The 24,463-nt window shown below is 49.5% G+C and overlaps 4 protein-coding genes across 6 annotated transcripts; 3 read left to right on the forward strand and 1 right to left on the reverse strand.

The window, feature by feature from the left end:
* Positions 1–460: 460 nt before the first annotated feature.
* Positions 461–3,690, forward strand: PV10_02763 (gamma-glutamyltransferase). Of its 3 annotated transcripts, XM_016367120.1 has the most exons (5): positions 461–737; positions 808–1,537; positions 1,585–1,778; positions 1,836–3,445; positions 3,497–3,690. In XM_016367120.1, the coding sequence occupies exons 2-4, from the start codon at positions 1,265–1,267 to the stop codon at positions 3,169–3,171; spliced, it is 1,803 nt and encodes a 600-aa protein (XP_016226638.1). In that variant the 5' UTR covers positions 461–737; positions 808–1,264; the 3' UTR covers positions 3,172–3,445; positions 3,497–3,690. The 3 variants fall into 3 exon arrangements, with proteins under 3 accessions (XP_016226638.1, XP_016226637.1, XP_016226636.1); XM_016367119.1 differs by having other exon boundaries at positions 461–1,537; XM_016367118.1 differs by having other exon boundaries at positions 461–1,537; positions 1,836–3,690.
* A 681-nt stretch (positions 3,691–4,371) lies between these two features.
* Positions 4,372–6,619, forward strand: PV10_02764 (uncharacterized protein). The gene is made up of 2 exons (XM_016367121.1): positions 4,372–5,418; positions 5,474–6,619. The coding sequence occupies exons 1-2, from the start codon at positions 4,645–4,647 to the stop codon at positions 6,296–6,298; spliced, it is 1,599 nt and encodes a 532-aa protein (XP_016226639.1). The 5' UTR covers positions 4,372–4,644; the 3' UTR covers positions 6,299–6,619.
* A 13,242-nt stretch (positions 6,620–19,861) lies between these two features.
* On the reverse strand, positions 19,862–20,950 carry PV10_02765 (uncharacterized protein). Its single transcript, XM_016367122.1, has one exon. It carries the CDS (start codon positions 20,733–20,735, stop codon positions 19,983–19,985), a length of 753 nt encoding a protein of 250 aa, XP_016226640.1. The 5' UTR covers positions 20,736–20,950; the 3' UTR covers positions 19,862–19,982.
* Positions 20,951–21,199: 249 nt separating this feature from the next.
* On the forward strand, positions 21,200–24,391 carry PV10_02766 (uncharacterized protein; the record flags this gene model as incomplete). The annotated part of the gene is made up of 2 exons (XM_016367123.1): positions 21,200–21,395; positions 21,450–24,391. The coding sequence occupies 2 exons, from the start codon at positions 21,200–21,202 to the stop codon at positions 24,272–24,274; spliced, it is 3,021 nt and encodes a 1,006-aa protein (XP_016226641.1). The 3' UTR covers positions 24,275–24,391.
* Between the last annotated feature and the right edge of the window lie 72 nt (positions 24,392–24,463).

The raw sequence follows: 24,463 nt of genomic DNA on the forward strand, positions 1-24,463 counted from the left end.
TTGCACGAGGGAACCCAGAATTCTTCGTTGATTCGTATATCTGTCCTCGTGGTTCTCGTCTGCGAATGTACATGGGCTTGAGGGGCCTGCACTACTGAGGAGCACTTGGTTAGTGGGTGGCTGACGGAGGCCGAGGGGCCAATTCTCGGCCCATGAAAAGGCTACCGCAAGCCGACAACACGATGACAACGAACTCCCTGCACGTCCTTGGTTTCTTCACACGAGGAAGGTTTATGGGCAAATAAAGTATAAAGTTTGCCTATTCCGCCTGTGGTCGCTATTTTAAGGATCTTCACTATGGAAGATGTGTTGGTCACCGTAGCAGTTGTAGGAGTAGACATACTAGGAGGCCCTCGGGTGTATGAGTAGGCGCTTGGAAAGCAGAAGACTTCTCTGTAGGGACTTTGGCCCATTCCAGACTCCAAGAGTCTCGACAGGCACCCTTGAGGCAAATTCACGTGTGCAAAGTCACGTGTACAGCCCCTCCATCGAACCAGCGGGAAAGGAAGGCATAAGAAAGTTAGAAATTCAGAGTGGCACGAGTGTGAAACCGTGGAAGCCCCAACTCCGGACAACATCAGCAGCGGAATCTTCTATCAAGGCTGTCACAATTGGCTGACTCACTGTTGTGTCCGAGGTAGTCCTTTGGAAGCGGACATCCCTTAGGCAAGATCTCGGACATCTCTTAATGTGGGCTCCATCAAGATGGCTGGGCATGGACAAGTCCACTGCTGGAGGTGCGTCCTTCTCCATCCCGCTCACTTTCATTTGCTTATCGAGGTTGACTTCTTTATCTCTCCGCAACAGTGGGCATGTCACGGGGAAGACACCAATAACATTCCCCAACCATCTGTCCGCCATGGGTTTTGTTAATATTTGTCGACCTACGACGCCCAAAACCATCCTCACATCAATCACGCCATCCTACCACTGCCCTTTAATCCTTGCCTTCCTTCGAAGATCCCCCTCCCCGCTGGCGTCCGACTCAAGCTTCGAGCGGGATGCTTAGTTGATTGTTGCGTCATATCTTGCTGTTGCCGAGACAGTATTGCAACTTTGCGGGGTTCTTCTCCTACGCTAGGCGAGACTTTTCTGCAGAGCCTGCCTGGGAGCTCGCGTTGTTGGTCAAGCCTCAGGTCTGGGTACAACCTGCCTGTTCCTGGCAGGATCAAGATTTCCGAGCACATGTTGTAGCAAGAGTAGGATCTGGAAGTTGATCAACGCAGCTCCGCCTCACCATAAGTACCTTCTCAGGACCACAATCATGGGCACTCTTTTCCCCTTTGAACCTTTTTCCTCCTCCTCTGCAACTCCCACTCGATTATCTGGGATATTTGTTATAATGTTGTCACTACTCCATTTGGCTTGTGCCCTGGTCGTGCCAACCCTGCTAGACCAAGCTGGGGCAAGTCCTGTGCCGTATCTACATCACCTCAATCAAGGTCCCGATTCCCGTGGTGCAGTCGCAAGCGAAAGTGATGTCTGTAGCCGCATTGGGATCGGCCTTTTGCAACAAGGCGGAAATGCTGCCGATGCCGTAAGTCTCTACCCTGGCTATCCTCGCATTGCTTAACAAGCAGCCAGTTAGTAGGCACCGTCTTCTGTGTCGGAGTCATTGGCATGTACCATAGTGGTATCGGAGGCGGTGGCTTCATGATTGTCCGCGCCGCCAATGGCACCTACGAATTCATCGACTTTAGAGAAACTGCTCCTGCTGCTGCTTTCGAAGACATGTACAAAAACAACACTCAGGCAAGCATATTTGGTGGATTGGCCAGGTACGTCAAGACTTCTCTAGAAATAACAAGCTCGATCCTGTCTCTGACTGTTCTCAGTGGAGTTCCTGGCGAGGTTCGCGGCTTGCAATATCTCCATGAGAATTACGGCAGCCTTCCGTGGCAGGATGTTATGCAACCCGCGATCAACACGGCGCGATATGGCTGGCCCGTGACCGAAGATCTCGTTAACTACATGAAGTCCGCCAACGCATCGGGCTCTGCTGTGACTCCCAATTTCCTGGTCGATGATCCCAACTGGGCCCTTGACTTTGCACCAAATGGCACCTTGGTTGGGTTAGGAGACATCATTACACGGAAAAGATACGCCGATACATTGGAAGCCATTGCAACCCAAGGCCCTGATGCCTTCTATACCGGTCCCATCGCGGAGACTACCATTGCTGCCCTGCAAGCAGAAAACGGCACTATGACTTTGGAGGACCTGAAGAATTATACAGTGGAGATTCGACAACCAGTCAACATTACATATCGCGGGTACAACGTCTTCAGTGGAGGAGCACCAAGTTCTGGAGCCGTGGCCTTGTCAGTTTTGAAGATTGTCGAGGGCTATACAGACTTCTACACCGAAGGTACGGTGAATCTGAGCACCCATCGATTGGACGAGGCCATCCGATTTGGCTATGGAGAGCGCACCAATCTCGGCGACCCGGCGTTTGCGGGAAATGTGTCCGACTATCAGGACGACATGGTCTCACAAGAAACAGCAGACGACATTCGAGGCAGGATCCTGGACACGCAAACGTTGAATGTCTCGGCGTATGACCCATCCGGGATCGAGTCCCTCGAAACACCAGGCACATCGCATGTCGTAACGGCGGACGCATCAGGACTCGCAATCTCATTGACCACGACAGTGAATCTACTTTTCGGCTCACAACTCCTCGTTCCGGAGACAGGTGTGATTATGAACAATGAAATGAACGACTTCTCCATCCCCGGCACGTCGAATGCCTTTGGTTTCATTCCCAGCCCGAGCAATTACATTCGACCGGGTAAAAGGCCACTGTCATCCATAGCGACAACAATTGTCGAGTTTGCCAACGGAACTCTGTATTATGTCATCGGGGCTGCCGGAGGCTCGAGAATCATTACCTCGACGATTCAGAATATTGTCAACGTGCTGGACAAGGGCCTGACTGCACCTGAGGCACTTGCACAACCTCGCCTGCACGACCAGCTGATTCCCAACCAGGTGGTTTTCGAATATTCCTACGACAATTCGACCGTGGCCTTTATGGAATCTCTGGGACACAACGTCACATGGATCGCATCGGCAGCGAGCTCGGCTCAGGGTTTGCGACTGCTTCCTAATGGCACTTTCGAAGCTGCTGGTGAACCACGACAGAAGAACTCTGGGGGTTACGCTACTTGATGAATGATTACACGACACAACGACTTTGGAGTCATCGCAACCACCGACTCTCTGACGGAAGTCCTCGAATGCGCACCAGACATTATAACTAAGGTGATCGACCTCGCAAATTTGCAACCCACCGTGAGATATCCACGACTCCGAGACACCAACAACAATTCTTCTGATCTTGAGCACTAAGATGGTTCAAGGCGAAACAAATCTGGCAGTGAGGCCGAATCAGCCCGTTGCAGGATTCTCGGTTACCTCTGGGGTGCAGTTTGGAGAATCCGATGTGAGTCTGAGCCACTTCTACAAGGCCCACAGATTCTAACCGTGTGTACAGACAGATGCTTCAAGCTAGGGAACTAATGGAGGTTTGGAAGGTCTGGGGGGTTTGGCTGTAAAGAGTTTACAGTATTGCAGGCATTTAGGGCATGAGAGAGCGTGTGGTGTATACATGTGTGGATAGAATATAAGTACCTACGAGTACGAGTATGCGTCTGATATGTACATAGTAATGAACTGAAATGAGGTGAATCTACTCCGTACTAACCTGTGTGTCCTTTGTACTTTTGTCAGCTCTCATCTCCTTCTTAGTGGGGAAAGTTCTAGCGCTTCCGGTGGAAAGACAGCCCCCATTTCTTTCCTGTTATAGGTGAGGGCCAACGATTGATTCGACGGGTGGGAAATTAGGTGCCTAATAATACGTACTTGTATGTCGGTAGAAGGCGCGAACCGCGACCCAAGCAGTCCCCAAACACCACCTGCAGTTTGCGCCCCCAGCCAGCCAGAGGCGCCGTGCCCAGCATAAGTTTTATGTCGTTGCACAATTACGGAGACGCAGAGGGTCCTCAAAGGCTTTGACATCTCACCCTCGCTTCTTGTCCCAGTCTTACTTCAACACATTCAAGCTCCCACAAGGTCCTGCAGCTTTTATACAGCATCTATGTGCGCGATGCGCGATGGACTCGATCCGGAATGTATACCAGACGTATTGACCCTCCCGAACGCTTGAGAGTAGGTTGTTTTTCCAGCAACACGTGTCGCCTCGCTTCGATTTACTGCAGACCAGAAAGCACGCGCTAACCCTACCCCGATTCCCGGATCCAATGTTGCCCGCGTACTGTCAACTCGGGGTGAAGTCTGATCTTTACTCTAAATCCGTGACCAAAAGCCGAATCGTTTTGAATCTCTGCTTTTTCTTCCCTTCATCCCTCTCTTTTTCTAGGCTGTTTTCTCGCTTCTGTGTCGTGATCTTCTTCTCCTCTCCTTCCCAATAGATCGCATCTAACGGACCAAGCATCCTTCACAACTTCCAAGACTTGGCCGAGAATCGCCAAATACTATCACGGGAACATCATTTTGCTCATTCGTTGACCAGGTCTCCCTCCACGTGGCCGTTACCAAGACAAGATCGAGTTTGATCTGCCCCTTGCGACTGGTGCTATCCCCTACACCAAGTGGTCTATTGTCTGATGAGGCTTGGCAATCATGGTCCTCACCACGTCAACATCAACATCCATAGAGGATGGCCAACTACACAAAGAGACTTATCATTCTCCCGTGTTGTCGCCATCGTCGTCCACCGAAATCAACAGAACCGACCAATTGCACAGAGTGCAATCGTCCGAGCACGGCATTCCCCTTGTCAACACCACCGACGATGAGCCCGAGAAGAGGCCTTCGGTCGACAGTGATCCTAACATTGTCGACTGGGACGGCCCTGACGACCCAGAAAAGGCCATGAATTGGTCCGAGGGAAAGAAATGGACCAATATCGGGGTGCTGTCCTATCTTTGCTTTCTCACTCCTCTAGCTTCGTCAATGGTCGCTCCAGGTGTTCCTCTCATCATGCGGGAATTCCAATCCACCGACTCAACCATTGCCAGTTTCATCGTGTCCATCTACGTCCTCGGGTACGCGCTTGGGCCTCTGTTTCTCGCCCCTCTAAGTGAGGTCTACGGGCGAGCCTATGTCTATTACGCGTGCAACTCCCAGTTCGTCATCTGGACTATGGCGTGTGCGCTGGCTCCCAACATGGGCACGCTGTTGTTCTTCCGAGTGCTCAGTGGAATCGCAGGCAGTTGTGTCATCACCATTGGTGGCGGTACCATCGCCGACCTGATTGTTCAAGAGAAGCGCGGCGGAGCCATGGCCTTGTTCGCTTTAGGTCCACTCATCGGACCTGTCATTGGCCCTGTTAGCGGCGGATTCCTGTCCGAAGCAGCCGGGTGGAGGTGGGTGTTTTGGGTGATCACGATTGCGGTTAGTCCTTGTTTGATCCATGTCGACGACGTTGCCGATACTGACTAGTTGACAGGCCGGCGTGGGCTTTGTAGTGGCCCTTTTTGTCATGCGGGAATCGTATGAACCGGTCCTCCTTGAGCGCCGAACAAAGCGGCTTCGCAAAGAGACGGGCAATCAGAACCTGCGCTCGCGACTCGATCCAGGCATCCCCATCCGCGAGTACTTCATTCGAGCCATCATTCGGCCCACCAAGATGCTCTTCTTTTCGCCCATTGTCTTCACCTTGTCGTTATACATGGCTATCGTTTATGGCTATCTTTATCTCCTATTCACCACCATCGGAATGGTCTTTGAGGGCACATACGGTTTCAGCCAGGGGACGGTTGGTCTCTCGTTCCTGGGAATTGGAATTGGATCAATGCTGGGTCTTGTCATCTTTGGCATCATCTCAGACAGGATTGTCAAGAAGAAATCGGCCAATGGGGAGATGAAACCAGAGTATCGACTACCTCCCCTCATCCCCGGGAGTCTGGTCATCCCCATCGGCCTCTTTTGGTACGGCTGGTCCGCCCATGCTAGAGCACACTGGATTCTCCCCATCATCGGCACCATGTGGGTCGGCCTGGGCTTGATCGCTACTTTCATGCCGATCCAGACATATCTTGTGGATGCCTTTGGCCTACATGCAGCTTCGGCCATCGCTGCCAACACGGTGCTTCGGAGTTTGGCGGGTGCCTTTTTACCCTTGGCAGGACCATCCATGTATGCGTCGTTAGGCCTTGGATGGGGCAATTCATTGCTCGCCTTCATTGCTCTTGCATGTGCACCTGTGAGTTACATCTTCTACAGATATGGGGAGCAGATTCGAAAACATCCCAAGTTCCAGTTGAATTTGTGATGAACAACTTGGTCCACCATAGGCTTCTTGCGACTTTCTTTCAAAATCGGAACACGAGGGGCACGGTGCATGGTGTGTGGATGTCAAGGTCATTCAACAGAACAGTTTTCAATCACATTCGAGGGGTAAAGAGGGTATTAAGCATAGCATTTTGTTTTATTGGAAGCAACTTAACAATAGACCTTGGGCAGGATGAGCCATGTATCTAAAACGGCAGATGTCTACAAGATTCAGGATGCACTATCGAAAATGGCATTAGCAGTTATCTTCAAGCATCGGACTCGTGTCATTCAGTTGACTAGCAATTGCATTTAAAAGTTTAGAGAGACCTCGGATCTTTGAGTATGTGAGCGGGAGTAGGACTACAGTATGAGTATGAATACCTCACTACTTACCTAATTCACGTGTAGCCTTGTCGGCTGGGATGCCGATTGTATTTGCATTGATTGTAGTGATTCTACACATTTGCATTGCCACATACCATCAACGAGTTACGAACTTCTGTTTAAATCTAAACATGAAGACTCCCTGTTGTTCCCGTGAGTTCTCCATCATATGAACAGAACTGTGTCTGTTCGGATTCGTATATCAAATTCAGCTCTGTGGAAGAGGTATGGACTATAGAAGTGAGAAGAACAAACGAATTTCAGCCCTTCACTGGCGATACTGTCATTTCAACAAGGGCTCACCTGAAATTAGTTTGACGATGTTAATCAGACGAAGGAGTACCAGTGGAAAACATTGTCGAGGGTAGATATCATCTATACGGTGGCGTAGCAATAAGAATGAGAAGAGATAGTAGTTACTGTGCTGTTAGACACCTCAGTATATGGTACGTAGGAGATGCTCAATAAACCAAAGTAAAGTCTTTGACAAGACTGAGCTGTCACCAGGTGAACTGCGGCTTCTCGAGTCGCATTGTCAATGATTGATCTGCCAAACCCCTACTAACACACCCATTTGCAGGAGATGCTTGAGGTTTTCCCCGACCGCCACCACACCCTTATGTCTCTTGTGTTGATGACAACTTTCTCTTTTGGGGCCACACCTTTCTGTCCATGAACAATTGTTGCAGTCCGCTAGTCCTGCACGTAAGGGGCGACTCAGTAGATGCGTCGAGGTAGTACCAAGCTGTCATAGTCCATGCGGTACGTTGTGAGATAATGGCGACTGGAATGGTGTGAACCTGATCGTTACGCCATTATTTCACTGGTCGTAGCGAGCATCGAGCATCGAATCTGTGTGAATGACCCCTTATGGTCCCGATTATGATTCGCCCACAGCGCCATTCGCCTCGCCTTCTTTGCTCCCGCCATCCTTCTCTGCAGGCATCACCACGTCTTTGAAAACTGCAAAGCTTGATGGCGTTTCTTCCAGAACAGGAAAATGGAACCCGCATTGAGGGCACTGTTCCCGTAGAACAGCCTGCTCCTGGGCCAAATCGTACTTTTTATCCTGAACGAGGTTGCAGACAGGACATATCCGGAGCATTCGCGTACCAACTAGTTCAAAATTGGTGATGATGTCTTCCATAATTGCTCCGTTGGCGGCCCAGGTCTTACAGTACTTATGGTAGACGTTTTTGTGCCAGTCATAGAGGGCCCCTCGGCTAGTCCAGAAGCTACATTCGTTGTACCAGCTCCGATCATCTGGATGCTCCCACCAGGTTAAATGTAAGAAACCGGGTAGCTCCATAAGATGGCGACGGGTATCGGCGAAGAGGACTTTGAACTTTTCATATGCGTCCGGGCTAGAGAAGCGCACCCGCTGCATACTTAGGTAGATGGGCATTTTGAAAAGTCGCCGAGGTTTGTTAATAGGGTCAAGGTGATGATAGAGACAAAGCCTGCACAAGCTCAAGTCCGGATGGCGATATACTTTTGCCTCGAGAACCCCAGGCAGATCAACTATTTGGCTATTTAAGTAGAAATGCTGGGAGGTCAATTCTCTGACATATCAAATGTCCCCATCTCTGTGAGTTGCAATTTGTTTACTGCAGTATCGTTTGACTTTCTAAATGTGTGTCACCACCATATGTTGGCATACTCTCAGAGGTTGAATCTCACTGAGGTGGGAACGGGATAGGATCGTATCTATCAATAAGTGTGCCAATCATAAAGGAACAATTACTTCGTCCAGGTGGTGGGTACGGAACAGATAGGAATCTGGTCTCGTAAGGGTAACTGTCAGGCTCTTAAGGCTTTGCAATATTGACTTTGGCTAGGGCACTGATAACGACGGGTGTGGTCTGTCGCTGAGTTGGACGCCTGCCAAAAAGTGAGTGTATCAAAGCTTTCTCTCAGTATCTATTGGGTATTTTGAGTGGAACCAACCAGTTTTCTTCGCCCCTCGGCCCTATGGGCTTCAAATCTGGGTCATACAAGGAACCTTATAACACAACCCTCCACGGCCCTCCACAACTCTAGTCTTTCTTTTCAAGCAGTATCACGAATGAAGCTTTCTCCACTAGCGCCTACGTTATTTAGCCCTTATCATTTCGTCTTAAACTTTCGTCCTAAACCACAAAGAGCAATAACAGCCACTCTCGCGTGTCGGGCACAAATCTACGCTTACGGAGTAGATGTCGCTGAATGGGGAAGAAACATGTCTTCGAGAACACGAGTCCTGGCATATGACTTCTTCAGACACTACAACCATCAACATTCTCGCAGCCAGACCTCGCACTGTGGAAGGCAACGCCTGCTTCTCTACAAAAAATGAGTAGACCAGAATCTTCACCTCCGAATCTGACCAGTGCGGAAAACTATGAACGAGGTGACAAAGTCCTGACCCGCATTCGACGAGCATGCGTCAACTGCAGGTGTGTGCCTCAATGAGCGTGAACAGCCTTCACTTAAGCGGCAATCCAACTCACACGGTCCAAATCCTAGACGAAAGAAAGTCCGATGCTCGGGAGAGCGCCCAGTTTGCGCCTATTGTGCGCGGTTATACCAAAAATGCTCCTATGCCGATGAATCAAAATCGCCAACCTATTACAATCACACTGCTGGGTCGATTGAAAGCAATAATGACTCTTCGTTCAACTTCGATCAGTCTATCTCTGGGCTCAAGGCCGAGTCTTCAGGTCCAAGCCCAGTAGAAACACAACTTGCTTCTATCGAGTCAAGCATACGAAAGTAAGTCAGTCGTGGGAATGAATCACTGGCTGTTGTAGTCGAGCGCCTTGCGATACTGATGAGTATTTGTTCTCGACAATAGTCTTACCGCCATTATTGTCAAAGCAAACACTTCCAATTCTCTGGATCGCGGTGCTCGGAAATCTGGTTATGGCTCGACGTATGATGTGGATCTCGATACAGTGTCTCAGGGGCGAGATCTGGATGACAGCCCTACTATCCCCATCCATTGGCTCACTTTGGCTGCTGACGTCTATTTTCAATATTGCCATAACCAGCCTTATTCACTTTTCCACGAGGCAAGCTTTCGCAAGAGTCTAATCAACGGAAATGTGCCAAGATACCTCTGCCTCGCATTCGTTGCAACAGCTCGGCGCTTTTCGACCCCAGGATCTTTTTCTAAACAAGATGCTGAGACCATATGTATGTTTTCGAAGGAGGCTTGGAAGCAAACAATGCTGCGCCTGGTTGATGATATAGAGCAAAAAGAAGTCATCTCGATTCTGCAAACTATCATTCTTATCGCCGTTAGTGACTACTCAGGTACCGTCATCCTGATTTTTCCTCCAAAATTGGCCCTCCGTCACTGACTTGAGAAACCAACAATAAAATAGACGGCCGATGTTCATCTGCTTGGATAAAAGTCGGGCTTGGAATTCGGATAGCCCTATGTTACCGTCTCAATCATGAACCAGATCCCAATCTCAAGCCTTGTGAAAGAGAACAGCAAAGGAGAGTATTTTGGTCTTACTATTTGCTAGATAAACTCATTTGCTGTGGGAGAGAAAGGTCACCGACATTACGGGAGGAAGATTGCAAGCTACAAATGCCCTCGAACGAGCAAGCTTATAGGCAGGGCGCTGACCACCCTACCCCAACGTTGGGCCTCCTCGTCGGGGATGCCCCAATCGTTACATCGCTACAGCCACTCAGTCATTTCGCACTCCTGATTCTCATGTCAGCTACCTTGAACCGTGTAGTGCAATACACGCTACGCGGAGACAAGAGTCTTCAAGATGTCGTTCCATGGTCATCCACATCGCCTTATACTGCACTTGGAACGACGTTGTTGCGAATTCGACAGAACTTCCCGATCAATCAGGGTGTGAATGATACGCGGACTCGGCCATTCCCGGATAATGCAAAGCATCAACAGATTGTGGGGCCTTTGATGTATGCACGAGCTCTGTTCCATCTCTCAGGATGTCTGTTGCACCATCCATTCCTTCTTCAACAAAGAATATTCAACGACACAAGTCGGGTACCACTTGATTTCTTGGACAGAGCCTGGACATCGAGCAGATCGCACGCCGAAGCGTTATCCAGGCTGCAAGATGAGCAGGCCCTTGACTGCTATGTCACAGTCTCGAGCTTTAGGGGCTATTGCATCATGGTTGCCGGCTCTATCCATCTCCTATATCTATGCGACAAAAGGAAAGAAGTGCAACGATCTTCTTTGCAGCACTATAATGACGGCCTCAACTTCTTGCAAGATATGTCACGGTACTGGAAAGCTGCTGCACGAATGGTATGTACTGCTTGAACCCGCCATCGGGAAAGCACCTATGATAACAAGATATTGACTGACGGTTGGTTGCAATATAGGCTGCAAGACTTCAGCGTCTCCGCAAGTATGCCGCGAGCTCTCAACGACTCCTAGACTTTGAGAATGGTAAAAACCACCTGCCTCGCCTCACTGCGCTTTGGGAGAGTGTGGACAACTGGGACGCTCCAACTAGCTGTCCAAGTCCCAATCTTCCACCGTTGGAGGAACCGATGCCGCCATACCAATCCGAAGACCTCCTTGACTTCTTCGAAATATCAAACCCTGATTTTTTCCCGACATCGAACGACGGAAGACAGGAAAATTTGACACTTAGAGACCCGCTTGGCACACATACCACTGACAACACTGCCAACTTTCCTGTGGAAGAAACAGCGTGGATGTGAGAGTTGGGAATTCGGCAAGATCTCGCAACTTGTTGAAGTTATTTCTATCTAATTCTCCGTCTCGTAGTGCCGTAATTGATCCTGATTTCGCACTAGCTCAAACCTGCTCATCCAGCCCAGCGTTCCGCTCAAAAAAAAAGTCATAGGCGTGCTGATTGCTCAACTGACCTTATCCCCGTTAGTGAGAACGAAGAAAGCTTTCACAAAGGGTGCCTGAGACGTCCAAGTAATTGGCAGGCCTGACGGGAGCGCGATGATATCGCCTCCTTTAAACTCGTGAGTCTTCCCACTCTCACGTTCGACCACTGTCACCAGACCCTCCAGTATCATGATCGTTTCATCGCCGAGGGGTGCACTGTAGTCAAATGTAACAGAGCCATCAGGCTTGCAGCCCGGCATGTCTCGGCCCGTACGCCAGACACCGACCTTCAAGGTTCCCGTGGAACCCGTCTCGCGCACCAGATTCATTTCGCCGGCTGACTGCGCTTGCTGGCCCGGCTCTTCCCAGGTGAAGGGAGTCCATTTCTCGGGATTGTCATTGATGTGTCCAGTATAGAAATCATCGCCCTTAGTCCCGGGAAGAGGAGAGTCAAAAATCGTCCAGAACTTCTTGAGAAAAGGTCCATCGCTGTGCCAGGTAATATCGAGATACTTAGGGTGACTCAAGATTGATCCTGCTGTAAAATGATGCACCTTGCCCGTGGACTTCACCGTCACATGGCACGAGCCTTCCAAGATCAACATCGTTTCGTCCCCCAATGGTGCTGAGTAAACCACGTCGCAGGTACTGTCTGGATTGCAACCTGGCATATCCTTGCCCGTCCGCCAAAGTCCAGAGGATATAGATCCCGATGTGCCTCCATTACGAATGACCACTAATTCGCCCTTTGTCTGGGGGCCATGGACAGTGTCATCCCAGCTGAAAGCGGCCCATTCCCCAGTAGAGTTACGAGATCCAAACTCGAGGTCTCGAACGGTTGACATGTTCAAGATATAACTGCTTAGGTGGCTCTTGGTAGGATAGTGATTATGCTAGGTCTGGAAACTCTGGTAATTGACTTTCAAGAACACGGGAGATCAAGTGAAGATAGACGTCTCATCTCATGAAGTAACGCCTTTATTGATCATGGCATGGTGATTTTATGAGGCATTTGGCCGAATTCCTTGACCTACACCCAACATGAACAGCCCAGACACTCCGTACAGTCTTAGGTAAAAGTATGTTCCCGATAAACTGATACACAAATGGTGGTTTGATAAGGGTTGATCCGTTGACACGGACCCCAGGCCGGATTTGTGACCCGTGTTGATCCACTTACGCCGAAGTCTCCACCGTGAGCAGGACGGAAAATGCCCCTCGCCTGATAATGCTTGAATTCGCGAAGCTGACATCGTGACACCCGATTCAGCCCAGACATACTCAATCCAGGTCCTCTGTACAATGTAGTCTTTGAGATCATCGCGAATCGGATGCCTTATCTCTGCACACGCTTGACGTGCCATGCCGTCCCGAAAGTAATCCCGAAAGTACGATGGTTTATGCAGTTCTTTTGTTGTGGGTGAATGATAAGGCTTGGATCTGCGACAACCTGGGCCAGCTACCAAGGTGTCGAACCTAGATGGGACCATACCATATCTTTCGGTATCTCCTTGGTAGACATGGAATGAGCTCAGAGCGATAGTGGTTTGATGCCTCACGGGGAGACATTCCATCTGGAACGATATAAAGTAGAAACCTATTTCGACACATGGAATTCTGAACTTTCAAGTCCTATAGCCTGACAGCCAAAACAAACCTTCCTAGAACCCATACTCTTGAAACATTGTTGCCGCACAGAAGCAATATTTGCCTAACATGATTTCATCTATTGAGGCTCATGATAACCCTCAAGGGCATATCGAGCACTCCCACAAACGCCAATGGAGACCATACACTCTATTTACGGTATGTTGTTGTCCTATTCCAAATCCAACTATGAAAGGGAACGGGCTAATCCAGGCGTAAGATGTTGTGTGTGGGGTTGGGAAGTCTCGCATTCGGCTACTCGTGCGGTGTCATCGGGCCAACTATTGGTACGAAATGCGCCCTGAATCAGCATGAGAGCGACTCTAATAACCGTCGTAGCGCAACCGTCCTTTATCACATACTTCGAACTTGACACCCGGTCAGATGCCACCGCATTGATCTCTTCTATGAATGTGAGAATTGCCCGGCGCGTGTGATTGGGAGATTTCTCTGTTGACCGTCGTTTTCATTCAGGGCTTGTTCTTTGCCGGCTGTGCCATATTTTGCCTGACCACCCCTTTTCTCGCCGACAGATGGGGTCGGAGAGTGGCTATTGGTACCGTAAGTACTCAGCACTGTGTCTGGTCGGGAAGGCATCTAATCATCGCTTCAGTCGGCTTTGATCATGCTCATCTCAGCCGCTGTGCTAGCGGGCTCTGTCAATGTTATCCAGTTCATCGTCTTTCGATTTATATCAGGCGCTGGGTAAGCTTCCCCACCCTGTCCTGTTCTCGAGTATGGGCTAATGTCACATACTCAGCACCTACATGGAACTTGCGGCCTGTGTCATTTGGATGACAGAAGTTGCCCCTCCGGCATTCCGGGGAGCTTTTGTCGGCCTTAACGGAGCTTGTTTGCTATTCGGCTATTCACTTTCCTGCTGGGTTGGCTACGCGTTCTTTTTGGTCGATAGTCCAAATGCATGGAGGGCACCCTTTGGTATGGCTCATATCCCTTCTGGCACACCATTTCCTTCTTCAGCTCATTTCTGACGTGTAAACAGCCATTCAGTGCTTCCCTTCGCTTGTGCTTATAATCGCTCTCTTCTTCTTGCCAGAATCTCCTCGTTGGCTAATGCTCAACGATCGAAAGGAGGAAGCCCGAAAGGTTTTGCTTAAGCTTCATGCGCCAGAGGAAGCCGCCATTGAAATCCTTCAGATAGAGGCACAGACTGCCCTTGACAGAACACTTCCATCCTCGTATTGGGCGATGTTCGCAAAGCCAAGCTACCGGAAACGTAGCGGTATCGCCATTTTTATTATGGCTGCTATTCAGTGCTCGGGTGTCTTGGTGATCAACAGTAAGTCTTTGTTGACGTCTATTCAACTATTTCAGGGCTGATCAGGGCATTCTTTGGTTAGACTATGGGCCTATGGTGAGCTGTCCTGCAGAAAACGATGAGCCTATGTGCTTGATTTACTAACAGTGATACAGATTTACGGGAGTCTCGGTTTTGCCACAGACGTACAGTTGATCTATGCTGCAGCTTGGCTAACACTCGGTTGGGGTGGCGGTTGTCTGGCTCTTCTCGTCATTGACTATGTTCCACGCCAGATTTTCATCGGGGTCGGTCTTCTCGGCTGTCAGACATGCCTAAGTATTGAAGCTGCACTTGTCGCCAACTTCGTGGGGACCGATAATACTGCTGCTCTAAGGGCTGCTGTTGCCATGTTGTTCGTGTTCGTTTTCATCTATCAATTCTGCATGGACAGCACGATGTTTGTCTACTTGGGAGAAATTTTCCCGAACCACCTCCGCGCCAAAGGAGTGTCAATGGGATGCAGTACGCTGGCAGCGATGAACGTCATTTGGCTACAGTCCGCTCCGACTGCTTTTGCGTATGATCCGATCCTGAACATCATAATATCATTGATGAACGCCGCTGATGGAGTGTTTTTCTTTTTTTAGGAATATTGGATGGAAATTCTACCTGTGCCTGATCATTCCAGGCACTGTGGCGGCGATTATCATCCTTCTCTACTTTCCGGATACACTGGGGCTGCCGCTGGAAGAAATTGCGGCCATATTCGGAGTAAGTCCACCTCGCAAGCAGTCAAACATCCGCTCTTTTTCCCAGCGAAGATACTGGAACTGCTAGATGCTCTGGAGAGACACATTGTGACTAATTCAATGGATAGGATCAAGTCGAGCTTCTCCATGGGGAGGGAACTGTTGAAGAACTTCCCATCAAAGTTGAGGCGAAATCTGACGTCGAAGCCGCCAAATGAAACAGATGCGTTGTCTCGTGTATCTTGAGGGCAAGCCAATCATGAAGGCAAGCTACAGAGCCAGCAGATCGACAGCGAAGACAGAGTTTTGCGTGTATTCACAGTAAGGGGAGAGCATGTGGGGCGGAGTGAAAAGTGAAAGCAGTGATTTCAATCTGGTGTATTTCCCTTAGACCTCTCTTTTAGTTCGTACAGTTCATGTGCTTGAAGAAGTAAAAGGTGAGACCTGACAAGTTTCTACTACTTTACCAGGCTTTTATTAACACTGTAAAACAGTTGAAATATAGACATCTTACACCAATCTAGTTAGATGCTGAAAAGGATTGTTGATGGCTCTATCGCCGCCAAACCCTGTCTGTAAAGGTCTTCTATTCTCTAGCTAAGCTCTAAAACAGGAGGGGAGAGATAACTCAGAGAGATGTAGGCCAGGAGCCATTCCAGCTGGCTCCTGCCTCAACTCTGGCCGCATCCTCCCCTGCGGCAGGAGCCCCAGGCGGAGGATCGGCCCAACACTGTCAGTTCCACTTTTCCCTCAATTCACGCGCACTCACTGCAGGTCCAGAAGTAAAGGGGCCTCACTCGTTCAACTCCAGTGATTTGATATGCTCTTTTTGTGTTTCTGAAATCCGATGGGGAACTCGATGTAGACCGAGCAGACATCGGAGGCAGTATAGCTGAGGCGTTATAGACCGGAGGACCATCAAAAGAACTGTCCCGAGTCGTTTTCAGTATCTCTCATCGCCTTCCAGCCATATAAAAATATAAAAAAAATGCGAGTTCCAAGGATTTTCAGACCCACGAAGACGGGACGAATACCACAGGATGATCTATGATCTTGAGAACAGTGTTCATGGGAGATTTATTGGGAGAGTTGCCACACCAGCCTTGAGCTCTCCAACATAGTCTACAATACATGCCACGAGGAAATAGAGTCTTGAACGCCGTGAAAAAGCTTATGTACGGCACACGATACGAGAGGTGCTAAAAATCTATAAAGGGGTACTCATACCCGTTGACAGCCACAAGTAGTTTCTGTCAAGCAAAGACTTCGTGATTGTTGGCCTATCTGTACAAAAGTTGATTGCACTACACGATGCATGTAGACTTGTTCAACGCTCCACTGTCCAGTGCAACCATCTTCACTTTCTCTGCCCCGAACTCGTCAAAGGTGTCGAACCCCCACTGAGGGAAGAAGGAGTATCGCTTGTGGCGCTCCAGGCCATTCAGCGCGGCGAAAGCCTGTTGAGGGAGTATCTGATCTTGAAAATTGCCAACGATCCGACTTTTTGTAACACTTTTTGGCAGGACGATCGTGCCTCTCTGAACTGCCCAGCTCACCAACACCTGACCAGGGTCCATGCCTAAGCTCTTCCCTATAGAATGTACAAGTTCGTCATCCACCACTCTGGGCTGTCCATATACATTATTGCCGAGAGGACTGTATGCTTCGATTAGAATTCCCTGTTCGTTGCAAAATGCTAGTAAGTTAGGCTGTTGGAGATATGGATGTGCCTCGATCTGGTTAACCGCTGGGACCACTTTGCAGACATCGAGGATCTTCTTTAAACGGCGAATGTTGAAGTTTGAGACCCCGATTGCCCTAATTTTGCCGGTCTGTAATAAATCCTCCATGAACTTCCAGGTTTTGGTGTAGGATGTGTTGGATAGTTTAAGCACGCCTTCACTATCTAGAGGGAATGGTATTGTACCTGGTGCGAAGGCGACCGGCCAGTGCATCAAGTAGAGATCAAGGTATTCGAGGCCGAGGTCCTGGAGAGAAGTATTCAGGGCCCGCTCTACATCAACGTAGGAGTCATGGTTCGTGTTCCAGAGCTTAGAGGTGATGAAAATGTCCTCGCGCTTCACACCGGAAGCCTTGATTCCCGCTCCTACTTCAGCCTCGTTACCATAGACTGCAGCGCAATCGATGTGACGATAACCGGCTTTCAAAGCAATCTCAACGGCTTCCTCGACTTCTCGGGGCGCTGCCTGCCAGGTACCAAATCCCACCGCAGGGATACTGGCTCCTGTGTTCAACTTGAAAGAGCGGTTCAGGGCCATCGTAGGAGTCGTGAGCGAGAGGTACCTGTGAGCAAAGACCCCGCTGTGAGTGGAATAGCGCGGTTGCGTGGAGAGAATAGGCTCAAACTAATATGGCTTATATTTCTGGCAAGACAGGGGGTTGGTATGCTGCATTATTGGCCAATATTGGACCATGATAGTGGACGGACGGTCGGTCCGAAGCTCGGCATAGCAACCGTACCCAGTTTTCCACCAACCCGGACCCCTTTTCTTCCTGCTCGCTATATCTAAATACCAGATGTGTCACAGAGATTGACATTGGCCTCGGAAGCATGGTGGGGACAGGCGCAAGTCCACGAACACCTATCTTCAAAATGACCCCGCAATACGGGCGCAAGGCGTCCGTGATTTCGGCGTCTTAATACCACCGCCAATGGGCGACCCAGCAAAACCAGAGCCGTATCTACCATGAAGCCGTGTTCAAGTGTAAATCTTCCGTACCCGACTTAGGTTGTCATAGATTGATGTTTCAAAAGTCGGCAAATGGGCTGCGCGACACGAGGTTTCGTGGTCTTATCAATCTAGTACCCATCCTGTACCCGGTTCCAGACAATACGACGTCGAAAGCTTCAGATCATCCGGAAAGAAGATAACAAAACGGAACATTTAGTCATGATGTATCAAAAGATATCGAACTGTGTCCCAGTTCTTGTGTTGCCTCGCCCATATTCAGACCATCCCAGGAGGCATTGCCGCCATTGGACGGACTCTTCGTCTCAGCTCGGAATACTGTCGAGCGATAACATCGATCGTCCAGCACTAGAAGTGGGCCCGTACTGGAAACACTGACTCCAACATTGATGTGATCGAAATGACAATGCCACTGAGCCTGATCCTAAGTAAGTTTCATGAGATAGTAGCTTCGATAAAATCCGCTGACTCTTCTCTTTGGGAACCCAGAACCGAAAAGGCCGAGAGATAACATAACACAATACACTGGAAATTGGAGGCTGAAATGTGAACAGCTTGCCATAGAGACGGCCAAGGAAGTAGCACACCGGAAAGCAGCCGTGAGGACGGCGTTCTGACAGAGGATTCAAACCTCCGTGCCGTGAGAGAGAAGCTCTGGACACTGATCTTCTGTCGACAGGCTACCGGAGCAGTTTGCCTTAGATCCACCGAGATGGACCTCGAGATATACTCCCAGGGACAGTGCTGCTGTCAATAACACCCACCACACTAGCCATATAGGTCATGGCTCCTGCGGAATGTCTAGATCATTCCATCAGTTCTCTAATGAGGAGAGCCATAGACAGAGCGTCTCCCAGGCGTTGAACCGACCAGGAAGGCGACCACTGATCAAAGCTGTCCACTTGGTACAGCAGCTGATCGAGGCATACTCCCTTCAAAGAGGCAAATAGGACTTGGGGATTCTTGCCATCTGAAACTGCTGCATGACAAAGGAAGGAGTTACCTGGAGTGAACCCTCTATTGGTCCGCCTGTATCGAAATTGAAACACCATTGTCCGCTGGTGGCACAATGCTTCCTCAATGACTGGCTCTCAATGATAGTCACCAGGACAGAGACCAGGAGATTAAAAGCGCCGGCGTGGACACATGGAGACAGATTTGAGAGGGGCGGAGTGAGCAGAGGCTGCCGCGAAAACTCGTCGTTGTCGTCGGTTGAGTCATTCTTCCAATGAGCGATGGGGGAGTGTCGCTCTATATCCACGAGTATAAGCGTGAGGGGACTCGGGAGTATTTAGCTACTTAGGTAGAATTACTACGTAGAGGTGCCTACTAGCCAATTATTTAATAGTGAAGAGCATAACCACTTACCTAGTTAAGAGCTAGCCCAAGTCCTCCGCCTGTCTGTTAATAATCAATTTATTCTCACTTGTTCCCCTCCCCCACCCTCCTCATCCTCTCCAAACCTTCTACAAACATCTACCATCAACCATCCCACCAACCGTGCAACAACTTTACGACGTCCACTCGCACCAATCCATCTTATACACTATCCATCAGTCTATCCAGAATGAGTCACAACGGCTGTCCCAAATGCGGTGCTTCCATTAGCAGCGGCAAGACCTGCGGAAGTTGTGGTGCGGTAAGTCAAGGAAAGAGACGGCTTGTCATTCATGATTGATTCTATATTTCACTATTGGTGGCTGATGGCTGATGGCTGACGTCATTTGATATATTTGATAGAGCTGTCCGCGATAGACTCCGGAACTCCAGGCCTGTCAGCCTTGATGAGCTGATTCAGTTACGAAGGGACCTTGACGGATTGGGACGATAGCAATGACGATGACGAGACGATGACAAGACGACGATGATGATCACGACTTGAAATGATGGAGAGAATATTCGAGATATCAAAGATGCTGGGAAGGACAAGAGGGAGAAGATGAAGAAGGAGAAGAAGAACCCGCCTTCAGCCACTCTTTATCAACATTATACGATAATGAATCACAAGGAATCATCAACATCCCTTATAATCGTTTCCGTCGCCTCTACAGAACATGCCTCAACACAGACCAGTGATATCTCATTCAAAATCATGGAGGAATGGCCTTGTTGAAGAACCCCAACATATCCCTCAATTCGGCCGAACCAGTCGAATGACCCATTCCCGGATACAGATGCTCCTCCATGTCATCTACTTTAATCCACTTCAATAAATTCTCCTTCCCGAGCGTGAATAGCCGTGTAGGCACCAACATATCTTTCGTGCCGTGAACATAGAACCACTTCTTCTTTCCAACATTCTCTCCACTGACCGCTGGTCTCTCTCGCCTCAATTGTTCAATTCTCTCAGCCAGAGGAAAGTATCCACTCAAACACACCACCCCAGCAACCTGGTCTCGATATTTCCCTATTAATCCCCATACCATGCTCACCGCACAACCCTGACTAAACCCTCCGACGATGATTCGATCTGGCGGAGTTCCCTTGGTGAGTTCCTGCTCCACTAGTTCGTCGATCACGGCCGTACTCTGTAAAATGCCCTCTTCATCGTCGGGCACTTCATTCTCGGCATCCTCGTCTCCCGGTATCCGTGGCTTCATGGGGTTCGGCAATTCTTTAATTGCGTACCATGCAGTGGTCATGGCTTCCATGTTGCGGGGAGCGTTGGGGAGTATCCATTTCACATATGGTATCTTGTTGTAGAACTGAAACTGTTGCGCCAGGCCCAGTGGAATTCCTTCGGCGTCATCTCCATAGCCGTGTAGAAAGATGATGGTCGCCGGTCGGTCAGTGGATGTTGAGGGCCCGTTGGGTTCCACGATATACGGTGGTTTGGCTGACATGATATATGGAGCAAACTCGACCGTTCTCTTGGTCGAGATGTGGACTGGTTTCGTACTCCGTAGGAAGTGACTGGGTCCATGCAAGTTTCAGTCCAGCAGTTGGTGAAGTGTAATCGTTAGTAGATACGTGTATACCGAGCCCACCTGATAATATCTCAACAAATAGCTGTCATTAATGTCATCCTCCGCGAGACTCATCCATCTCAATGTTTTTGGTACATCTGGTTGATCTGGTTGATATCAAACTGCGGGGAAGAACGGAAATTCCGCCGTCGAAGAGCGGGGCACGTGAGGGGTCCTTTCTTCAGCGGATCATAAAATGTATAACGTCGTATCCGATGCTTCGCTGTAATGCATGTGCAGTTTTCTCCGCATGGAACAAAAAATGGTCGGATTTCGTGGATCTTGACTTCGATTGAAACAACAACCCACGGTGTACATCCCTCCACCGACACATACACATCATGAAGAGCCTGAAAAGAGGGCTCGCAGCAGACCCGAATGCCAGTAACATCACTAGTAAAGTCTTCATCAGATCCACTCGAAGCGGCCGAGTGCAGAAAGTTGTCAAGGAACAATATCTGAGAAAAGACATTGCCTGTTCGTCGCAACTATGTTCCTCTTGTCTTTCAACCGCGGCGACAGATGCCAATGGAAATGGTGAGTTCCGTTCTACTACTATCACTGACTTTTCCTTGAAACTAATGTCAACAGTACCCAAGTTCATCCTGTCGAAACGACCCGTCGGTACTACAGTCTTCCCGGATGGCCACTACCTGTTGCCTGACACAAATGTCCTCCTCAGTGGAATGGATCTCTTCGAAGAGCCCGACCATTTCCACGACGTCATTATCCTTCAAACCGTCCTCGAAGAGCTGAAGAATAGAAGTCTTCCCCTTTTCAACAGACTTATGGCCCTGACCAAGAGCGAGGAGAAACGTTTCTACTTATTTTTCAACGAATTCCGTGCTGAGACTGCAGTCAAGAGAGATGAGGGAGAAACCATCAATGACAGGAATGATCGCGCCGTCAGAAGAGCTGCGTCTTGGTACACTGCCCACTTGGCCAGCGCAGTCAAGAAGAAGGCGCCTGCCATTGTGGTCCTCACCAATGACCAGGAAAACAGATCCAAGTCAAAGAAAGAAGGGTTGAATGCGCTTTCACTGAGAGAATATGTTGGTGGTTTGACAGACGCTGATCGTCTCCTCGATATGGTCAGCACGAGCGCCGATAGCCACGAAGCTCGTGTGGCGTCTGGTGAATTGTTCTACCCAGAATATTACTCCATGTCACGTATGACCACTGGTATCAAGGCGGGCACACTCCATCAAGGAGTGTTTCATGTTTCAGCCTTCAACTATCTCGAGGGCACTGTCAAGGTTCCTGCATTTGACAAACCACTCCTCATCCTTGGCCGCGAGAGCAGCAACCGCTCAGTTTCGGGCGATGTCGTCGTTGTTGAGATTCTCCCCAAAGACCAGTGGAGGTCACCCTCCGACCAAATTTTAGATGAAGATGCCCTTAATAAGAACGAAAATGCCGAGAACGAAGAACACGAGGAGGCTGTGGTTACTGAGAGCGAAAGGCGTGCCTTGCAAGAAGAAGTTCGACGAGCTCACACGGCTGGAGCAGACACCCGTGCCCAACCTACCTGCCGAGTGGTGGGTGTGATGAAGAGGAATTGGAGGCAACTTGTGGGGACGATTGATTCGGCCTCGCAAGGGTCTGGCAATCGCCAAACCACTGTCTTCTTGGTTCCAATGGACAAACGCATTCCCAAGATACGGATACGTACCCGTCAAGTGGATGAATTGGTTGGGAAGCGGATCGTTGCTGCGATTGACTCATGGAACCGAGACTCTCGATATCCTGAGGGTCATTATATCCGATCTCTTGGCGAACTTGAAACTAAGGAAGCCGAAACGGAGGCTCTTTTGCTCGAATACGATGTCCAATACCGACCGTTCCCAAAAACGGTGTTGGATTGTCTCCCGCCCGAAGGGCACGACTGGAAAGTTCCCCAAGATAGCGCGGATCCTGGTTGGAAAGGCCGCAGAGATCTCCGAGATCTTCTCATTTGCTCTATCGACCCTCCAAACTGTCAGGATATTGATGATGCGTTGCACGCGCGACCACTACCCAATGGAAATTTCGAAGTTGGAGTTCATATTGCAGATGTGTCTCACTTTGTCAAACCCAACAATGCCATGGATACCGAGGCCTCAGCCCGAGGCACTACTGTGTATCTTGTCGACAAACGTATTGACATGTTGCCCATGCTGCTGGGAACTGACTTGTGTTCTCTCAAGCCTTATGTCGAACGCTACGCTTTCTCCACAATCTGGGAAGTCACCCCAGATGCCGATGTGGTCTCTGCAACATTTACGAAATCTGTCATCTTGTCTCGAGAGGGATTCTCGTACGAGCAAGCGCAGAAACGTATCGACGACAAGAATGCCACGGACGACCTTACTCAAGGAATGCGCATACTATTGGCTCTATCTCAAAAGCTTCGGCAGAAGCGAATGGATGCAGGAGCGCTGAACCTGTCGAGTCCTGAGGTCAGGATCGAGGCAGATAGCGAATCATCCGATTCCCTTGCCGATGTCAAGACGAAAGCACACCTGGCTACGAACTCCCTCGTCGAAGAATTTATGCTTCTCGCGAACATCACCGTGGCCAAGAAGATTCAGTCGGTATTCCCACAGACAGCCCTATTACGAAGACACGCCACTCCCCCCGCCTCAAACTTTGCCGACCTCAGTGAGCAGCTCAAGAAAATGCGCGGATTCGAGCTAGACGTTTCAAGCTCTAAAGCCCTAGCAGACTCTTTGGATCTGTGCGTTGATCCTCAGCACCCGTTCTTCAACACATTAATTCGAATCATGGCGACGAGGTGTATGACATCGGCAGAGTACTTTTGCAGTGGCTCACACGCGGAGCCCGAGTATCGTCACTACGGTTTGGCGAGCGAAATCTACACTCATTTCACCAGTCCCATTCGACGATACGGAGATCTTCTCGCTCACCGTCAGCTGGCGTATGCGATCGGATACGATGGTCAAGGCAGTGAGATTGTGGACGACGGCCTCCGAAACAAGACCAAATTGGAACGAGTGTGCCAGAACCTGAATCTGCGACATCGAAATGCTCAACTAGCCGGACGAGCCAGCATTGAATACTACGTGGGACAAGCACTCAAGGCACGAGCGGAAAAGACACCAGATGCGGCGATCGACGTTGAAGGATACGTCTTGCGTGTCTTTGAGAATGGAGTAGTGGTATTTGTTCCTCAATTTGGCATCGAGGGATTGGTGCGTCTGGAGGACTTCCAAGCGGTTCGCACAGATCACGTCAAGCCAGAGAGTCATTTCGAACCGGACAATTACCGCTTGACTGTCTTTGAAAAGGGTAATGAGAGTAAGGCGGTGAGCGTGGAATTGTTCCAACAGCTCAAAGTCCGTGTGAGCTCAGAGGAGAAAGGAGGGGCTAGAGAAAAGGGGAAGAGAAGGGTGAGAGTTGTGGTACTTGCAGAATAGATGCTAGGAGGCATTCTTGACCTCTAGCTCCGGCCTGGTAGATGCCCTATGGGTTTGGAACGCCACTTCAAGTAGGGTCATAGAGTCATGAGACTATAACGACATCCATCAACGAGCCTCAAAAGTGAAGAATGAAACTCAACCAGACAGAAATTGTAATCCTTGAAAGACGGTATGGGTGTAGGTACC

This window comes from Exophiala mesophila (genome assembly GCF_000836275.1).
Source record: "Exophiala mesophila strain CBS 40295 unplaced genomic scaffold supercont1.2, whole genome shotgun sequence".
NCBI lineage: Eukaryota > Fungi > Ascomycota > Eurotiomycetes > Chaetothyriales > Herpotrichiellaceae > Exophiala > Exophiala mesophila.

What these genes read in the sequence shown, in the direction of transcription:
- PV10_02763 (XM_016367118.1), top strand. Translation starts at nt 1,265, where the DNA reads ATGGGCACTCTTTTCCCCTTTGAACCTTTTTCCTCCTCCTCTGCAACT. An exon ending in GCGGAAATGCTGCCGATGCC is followed by an intron (nt 1,538 to 1,584) that starts GTAAGTCTCTAC and finishes ACAAGCAGCCAG; the next exon opens with TTAGTAGGCACCGTCTTCTG. An exon ending in ATATTTGGTGGATTGGCCAG is followed by an intron (nt 1,779 to 1,835) that starts GTACGTCAAGAC and finishes GACTGTTCTCAG; the next exon opens with TGGAGTTCCTGGCGAGGTTC.
- PV10_02765 (XM_016367122.1), bottom strand. Translation starts at nt 20,735, where the DNA reads ATGTCAGCCAAACCACCGTATATCGTGGAACCCAACGGGCCCTCAACA.
- PV10_02764 (XM_016367121.1), top strand. Translation starts at nt 4,645, where the DNA reads ATGGTCCTCACCACGTCAACATCAACATCCATAGAGGATGGCCAACTA. An exon ending in TTTGGGTGATCACGATTGCG is followed by an intron (nt 5,419 to 5,473) that starts GTTAGTCCTTGT and finishes ACTAGTTGACAG; the next exon opens with GCCGGCGTGGGCTTTGTAGT.